Below are 7,984 nucleotides of genomic sequence, written 5' to 3' on the forward strand. Positions count from 1 at the left end.
AATCGGGTGATGCATAGTTATTATTAGCTCATATGGGTCGAGTAATGGTTGTGATTTAGAGTTGTGATGCATCATGGGTGGTACTCAGTTGTTGTGTGTGGTTATCAGAGGGTAAAGCCGGTACCCGGTTTGAGACGGTGGTCAGGACACCGCAAGGAAGGAGAAAGTGAGTTCGAGTTTCGATGGGTATGCCTTGAGGGACTTGGTCCGGTTAAGGCCAGGTGGCGTGTTGTGGGAGTATTATTGGTGATGAGTTGACGTAGGCTTCGAGGACAAAGCCTAATCTAAGTGGGGGAGAATTGTAACATCCCGGAATAGCAAGAGTAGAGTTGAGGGCTAAAAGTGTAAATTTTAAAGAGCAACTCGGCGAGTCCATGGATGGACTCGGCGAGTAGGGTCGCGACTTTGGTCGTGAGTCAAGTGGCCTACTCGGCGAGTCCAAAGATGGACTCGGCGAGTAGGTACTGAGTGGAGAAAACCCTAAATCCGGGGAATGAGCCCTATTTAAAGAACATTATATCCTCTCCCCAGCCTCTTGGATCCCCCTTGAAGTCCAGAAACCCTAGAAAGCGTGATTGAAGAAGATTAGAGTGCATTTGGAGCTTGGGGAGGTGTTTGTTGAAGAAATCTTGAAGGAGAAGAGGCTTGGATCAAAGGGCTCTGCTTGGATTCAAGTTTCATTGCAGTTGGGGCATTCTGTTGAGGTATCATCCCGTTCTTGGGCTATCACTCATATGGATTCATCATTTTGGGGTTTGTGGGGAGTTTATTTTGGTATGTTTTGGAGTTTGGAGGTTAGATCTGAGGTTGCTACCTCAGATCTGGAATATTGAAGGCCTAGAGTGCATTAAAGTTCCTGTGTTTGAGTGCTTAGTGAAGCCATCATGTCCCAAACCCTAGCTCTAAAGTGAATAAGGCCTAGATCTCTTTGGATTCACGTAAAGTTTGCCTCTTTACATGATGAATGGATTGTAGGAGGCTAGATCTATGTTTTGGATCATCTGCATGGCCTGGAATGCTTCTGTATGGATTCAAACCGGTGGTACTCGGCGAGTCACAATGGTGGACTCGACGAGTTACTTGAAGATGAGCTGGAACTCGATGAGTTGGATGAACAACTTGGAGAGTAGGTTGAAGATAGCCTTAGACTCGGCGAGTCTGTTCTTGGACTCGGCGAGTCTTGTCGAAGAGTCCCAATATTTTCTGGTTAAGTCGAGAATCGGTGAGTCAAGGGATGACTCGGTGAGTTGGGTGCGAGTGGACTCAGAGTTGTTGGACTCGGCGAGTTAGGTCGCGGATTGAGGGAAGTTCTGAGCATAGGGACTCGGCAAGTCATCGAGTTGACTCGACGAGTAGAGTCAGTCAGGGGTTGACTTTGACTTTGTCTAAGGTTGACCAGTTGTCGTCCAGGGGTATTTTGGTAATTAAGGGTATTTATTGAGTTGAGTGTTTTGGTGTTCAGTGGAGGAGTTCGTGTCGGAGTTTGGAGCAGCGGGATCTTATCCTTTCAGCCGGCAGTTTGAGGTGAGTTATCCTCACTATATCAACAGGGTCTAAGGCACCAAGGCCGACCCTTTATTGGATTGTGATTCGGATATGGTTGTTATGTTATTTCTTGACATGTCTGCATCCTGGTAGCTAGGATGGTATATGCTAGAAACCTGATTAAGGTCAGTTTCCCGATATGTAGAGTGATGCTATGCTCGTGACCGGTTAGGTTGGTAACCTGGTTAGGGAAATGATATGTTATGTGATATGCTTGATCGGTTTGTTAACTATGACTGTTATATGATTGTATGTTATGTGCACATGGACTAGAGATGGGTTGAGGTGGGTCCTGCTTTGTGCTGTAGGCCAAGATACCCAGGGCGGACCAGTTGTTCCGAAGGCCCAGCGAGCGGTCCGGATAGGCTGTAGGCCCCATGAGGGCGGACCAGACATGCCGAGGCTCGGAGAGTGTACCAGGCCGACTGAAGGCCCGATGCGGGCGGACCATTTATACTGTAGACTCAGAGAGTGGACCAGGTGCGTTGAAGGCCCGGTGCGGGCGGACCAACCACACTGTAGACTCGAAGGACATGACTAGACTCGGAGGGTGGATCCGGTGGACTGAAGGCCCGATACGGCGGACCAGTCACACAGTAAACCCGATAAGCATGACTACTCTATGTTCTGTTATGTTATGTATGATTTTTATGCTATGGGCCGGAAGGCAATAAGTTTTGGACAGGAAGGTCGTAGCCTGGAAGGGCGTTTATGTGGTTGGTATTTTGGGGGTATCTCACTAAGCTTTCGGGCTTACAGTTGTGGTTTTATGTTTTTCAGGTTCTTCAGGAGACTGTGGCAGGGCAAAGGCGTGATCGTACCGTTCCTCGCGTTTATGTTTTATGAAATGGACCTGGGAATATTCTGATAAATAATGTATTGAAAACCTTTTTGTAATAATTTAATGAAATCGTATTGTTTTTGAAAAATTTAAATTGGTTGGATTTTTCGGTCGTTACAACTTTGGCTCTGATACCAATTGTTGAGAGAAAAACTTTTGAGAAACACTTGAACAGTACAAGATAATAGTTGCAGAATAAGTTAATCTCCAAGGATCATGTTAGCTCAACAATAATAAGTTAGAATTGTTAGATAGTTAGTTGCAGAAATGTGAAGGAAATATAAATGATAACAAGTTATGTCAAGTATATATCAAACTGATTCGTAACAAGGTTTGCAGTCAAACACAAGTTAATAAATGTGATCACTTTAAGGTGAAGAGGAACTTGGTGATTCAGATAAGATATAAAGAGAATGATCTTTTGTATTTCAATGAAAGTTCAGAAAGAGCTTGAACAAGTGGTGATTTACATGAAGACGGGAGTCTCTATTTATAGAGTCCCAAAAAGTTACATACGAAATAAACAATTAATATTCTACTGACGTAAGTGACCACGCAAGGTTCACTAGGTAAAACTAAGCTAACACGCTAAGTCAGTTGACGTAACCAAAAGTCTTCATGGTTTTTCAATGCGGTAGTGGTTGTGGATCACTACGATTCACAAACCAACTTCTTCTTTAGCTTTAACTTCAGTAGACAAATTTTCGTTGTGGTAGCCACTCTAACTGCGATAGACACAAAACAAGATTGTAGATCCTTAAAGTTAAAGAGAGTCACTTTTTTTATCAACAAAATGTCTTATTCCTTTAAGAAACTTATTCCAACCACAGATCTGACCACTAAAGAATGTATTAATCCATAAAGTCTCTGACTTTAAGCCTTTGCATGGCTAAATAGGAGTCAATCCATAAAACCCTAACTTTCACAACACTCAAGGTCACTTAACTCATGTATAGGCCAAAGGAAATGATCGAGCAAGCATTTTTATGAACCAAAGCATCGTAAAACACCTAAAAGGAAAAATAATAAGCTCTGGAGTGCTCCATCTCACAAAGATCCATACTTTGGGACAAAGAACTCATAAATGACATCTAGAAAGAATATCAACAAGGCATGAACTTTATACCTTCAAAAGATGCACAAAGTGAAGCAGCTTCTGGATCCACAAGCTTGAATGCAACACCACCTTAATGACCAAGGGTAGCATAATGTGTTTAAATAGGGATCACACTCAAGGATTAGGGTTTAGGAACACCACTAAGTACACCCACCGTACTCACATGTACGCCCAACGTACTCCCTCTGTCGCGTTGACCTCCTTGCTAACTTATGCCCGGCGTACTTGGCTCATACGCTCAGTGTAAGTGACCATAATTCAAACATTAAATAAGCCAATGACTAAAATAGAAATACTAACGGATGTTATAGGTTTTTTGATCTTAAGGGACAGAATTACACATGAGCTTGATTTATCATCCGAGATCTAATGGTCAAACGGAAGTAATCAATCGTTGCTTGGAGTCATATTTAAGGTGTTTTGTGGTGGACCAACCTCACGCATGGTTAGCATAGATTCCCTGGGCAAAGTTTTGGTATAATTCCACATTCCATGGCTCGACTAAAAGATCTCTTTTTGAGATTGTGTATGGTCGGAAACCACCTTCGGTGGTTAATTTTGTGATAGTCGAGGTGCATATACAAAATGTGTTAAAAGAGTTACAAGATAGAGACAAGGCATTGTATGCACAGATAAGACAACTATGAAGGAGCATGCCAATAAGAAACATCACAACGTAATTTTCATGGTAGGCGAATAGGTGTATGTTAAATTAAAACTGAATTGACAACTATCGTTGACAAAAAGAATTCATCAGAAATTGGTTGCTCGTTTCTTTCGTCCCTTCAAAATTGCAGTTGAGTTGGGGCCGGCCGCATACAAAATGGAGTTACCACCAATATCCAAGATTCACCCTGTGTTTCATGTATCTTTACTACAAAAAGTGATATAGGGCTTACCGAATCGATTATGCCACCAGAGTTGGATTTTAGTGATGCAGAAATAGTGATTCCTATGGCTATTTCGGCAAGACAACACTGTCAAAGAACAACATGACCTGTCGAACATTGGTTGGTCCAATAGCAAGGGGGAACAATTGAGGACAAGACTTTGTTTGAACGAGGGAGTAAAGATGTGAATTCATAATTGTTGGACCATGACCCAAATAAACCAAGGGTATTCCATGTTTATTCTAGAAAGGCTAGAGGGGCAAATAAAGATAGTGGCTAGAAAAGTTGTTAGAGAGCTCGTTTTTTAAAAAGGTGAAGGATTTTTCCCAAACAACCTAATGATTGGAACATTAAAATTGGGATCTTCAATGCTCATACTACTACAATGGAGACAAAACAAACTATAAGTTCATTACATTCATCGATATTAAATTCAAAAAGCAACATAAATCCAAAAATACCCAAGTGTGTGATCAAATGTTGAACGCTAAATGATGGGCGTAGGCTTATTTGAGGCATTAAATACGCGAACGTTTCTAGTTTTCGCTAATTTTCAAAAGAAAAAAAAAATACATGAAAACAGAAGGAACACACAAGGGTCTGTTTGTATTATTTCTTGTATACAGATATTCTTTCTGAACACAGTTTGTATTTCTTCATTTTCTCTTGGGGTTGATACTTTGATAGGTTAGCCTTAGCCATGATTTTTTATTCATGATTTTAGTAGATCAAAAATGTCTGAAATCTGGTTTGCGTAAATTTGTGGTTGGATACGATTTGATGGGTCTTGTAGTGTTGACAGGCTTGTCACACCTGCAACCATTATTAACATATCTATTAAATAGAAAACAGAATAAATTCTACCTAACTATAGCAAGGTCATCGATCCACAACATGCTAATACGAAAAAAGAAAAGGTATAATTGCGTTAAAAGTAGTGAACAATGTTTTAATAGATTAAAATGGACCTGAAAGAACAAGAAGTGTTCTGCAGCCAGCATTTTGTCCAAATAAAATATCAGTGTCTAATCTGTCACCCACCATGCACATTCTAGACGTGGGAATATTGTATCTGCAAAGTCAACTCAACAGTCAACAGTCAACATAACATATTACAAATTTACAATATTACACACTTCTGAAAATGGAAAATGAAGTCGATTGACTACAGTACCTACTTCTTTTGTAAGAAGTCCATCAAAAAGGTTGATGGTTTTCCAACTACAATTGGCTCTTTCTCTGTTGCCCCACACACCGCAGCAACCATACACCCAGCACCTAACAATACAATAACATTGCAACACTTAAATTTACCATATTGCCCTTAAAAGATGGGACAGAGTGCATGCAAAAGATGTGAATGCCCTTGCTTAATTACCTGGCCATTCTTGTAAATCAGTCATATTGCCAGTGGCATCACGGTTGGTAGCAATGAAAATGCATCCTGGATTCTCACGAATGCAAAGAGTTGCATACCTGCACATTACACACCACTTGTAACATTTTATTTAACTTTTCATATAAAAAGCCATGACTAATCTTTCTTACTGTAGTTTGTAATAGTTTAAATTCGGATCAATCCCCACCACAACCGCTCCAACCTAGAATCATAAATTTAATTTAAAAAATCTAATATAATAATATATGTTTTTAAGAACGTTTAAGGACAGGTTACATTTTTATCATGCTCAAACAGAGTGTTTGCTTTAAGCTGCACAGTTTTTGCCCCATCTTCCTGCAGATCCAAATAATATTATTTAAAGTCAACAAAATGACTTCTAATATGTAAATGCTTACAGGACCACCATGCCCAGTAAATCCAGCAAGTTTTAGCTCTTCTAATATGCCTTCCCCACCTATTACATACACCTACACACCAACATAATGGAATTGGTTATGGAATCTCATCACTCATCTTCATTGCTAGAAGCTGTATAATTAATAACTCAAATCTTGAAAAACAAGATCTGTAATAAAAACTTGTAAATACCAACATTCTTCTGTGGAGGAAATTCTTTGACTTTCAAGTACATGGCTGCAGCAAATGATGAAGAAAATATCTCCTCCTGCAATCAACCACTATCAGGCTGAGTATACAACTAAAGAAAATTAGGCAACGTAATGGAACATAACTATTAACAAACCTCAGTAACTGGGATTCCAAGGGATTGGAACTTGTGAGCATATTGTTTTCTAGACTTCATTGAATTATTTGTCACAAAAACCAACTTCTTCCCCTGTAATATCATATAAGCTATGAAAACTTATATATCCAACTCGAACAACAAGAGTAACCACAAAAATCTTGAGATTATCACAACTCTAAGATTAGTTCATTTATCACATAAATAAAATAGCATATCAATCGATAGCAGGTTGATAGATATGAAAAGTGTCCATTTCATCTTAGATCATAGTCATTGTACACTTGACAGATGTTTAATCAATACACTCTTTTTCGCAAAAAAATAATAAATTGATTAAATTAATACATGACTGGGAAATTTACGACCTTTGATCTAAGCATCTCCAATGTTTCCGGAACGCCATTAATCAGTGTGTCTCCCTTCCATATTACACCTAATCATCAACACAAACTCACAGCATTATTAACATATCAATGATTCATAATACGTAGTATTCCCTGCTCTAGATAATCAATGAATAAGCTACAGTTTCATTAAGAAGTTGGTGTCAAACTGTGGCAGTAGATTGACCTCAAAACCTTTCTTCGAAGAGAGTATTTCATAAAGGAAAACATATTGGAGCAAGAATTAAAGATATAAACGTACCATCGCAGTCGAGGAGGAAAGCATCCACTGAATCCAAGAGTTCTCGGGCGTTGGTGAGAGATAGAGGCTGGCAAGCTGTTGTTGATTCAACGTCGGCCATGATTGATGATTGGTAACTTCACTCGCCGAGAATAAGAAAGAATTTAATTGAGCAAAGTAATGGCGTCAATTGTGAAGCGATTACGAATATTCCCACTTTCTTGTTTACACTGAGAGAACGGGTGGGTCACTTTTTCTTTAAGCTGCACCTTCACACTAAAAGCGATCTTATTTAATATTGCATTTATTTTATAAAATTATAAAATATTATATTCATTTATGCACGTTAGAGCCGATACATCTCCTTTTTTTCATTTCTTATTTAACTTATTTTTTCTTAAACTTATGTTTACCACAAAATTATAGAAATTGTTTTTTCGTTTGTTGAAAATTGTTATTTCGATTCAAAAATGTTTGAACTGATATATGAAAGGTCTAAACTTTTCATTTTGAATCAAGTTTGATCCAATGACTTAACTTTTGACAGTCTTTTCCTTAATATAGGTTTGAGTTGTCAAATATTTTGATCATTCTACTTTATTTAATTAATAAATTAGAGTACACATTCTCTTACCGTTATACAAATATGATCGAGCCTCATTTGCATTTATAATCCTTAATCTTCAGTTAGTTGATTCACTTTCTTTCGTCATAGAGCGAGGATCAAGAACCCTTGTAATGCCTTGTTCCATATCAATTCCTAATTCGAGGTTGTGGCTCGAAGATTGTAATGTCCGTAGATCCGGGCTAGTCAATTTAG

The 7,984-nt window shown here is 38.9% G+C and overlaps 1 protein-coding gene across 1 annotated transcript; it reads right to left on the bottom strand.

The window, feature by feature from the left end:
* Nucleotides 1–4,871: 4,871 nt before the first annotated feature.
* LOC145047237 (phosphoglycolate phosphatase 2-like) lies at nt 4,872–7,415 on the bottom strand. The gene is made up of 11 exons (XM_078995482.1): nt 7,186–7,415; nt 6,906–6,973; nt 6,538–6,630; nt 6,388–6,459; nt 6,191–6,262; nt 6,069–6,128; nt 5,942–5,994; nt 5,772–5,869; nt 5,572–5,671; nt 5,362–5,465; nt 4,872–5,206 (listed from the first exon to the last, which is right to left on the bottom strand). Exons 1-11 carry the CDS (start codon nt 7,283–7,285, stop codon nt 5,106–5,108), a joined length of 921 nt encoding a protein of 306 aa, XP_078851608.1. The 5' UTR covers nt 7,286–7,415; the 3' UTR covers nt 4,872–5,105.
* Between the last annotated feature and the right edge of the window lie 569 nt (nt 7,416–7,984).

Source organism: Lactuca saligna, chromosome 1 (assembly GCF_052625555.1).
Source record: "Lactuca saligna cultivar CGN05327 chromosome 1, ASM5262555v1, whole genome shotgun sequence".
NCBI lineage: Eukaryota > Viridiplantae > Streptophyta > Magnoliopsida > Asterales > Asteraceae > Lactuca > Lactuca saligna.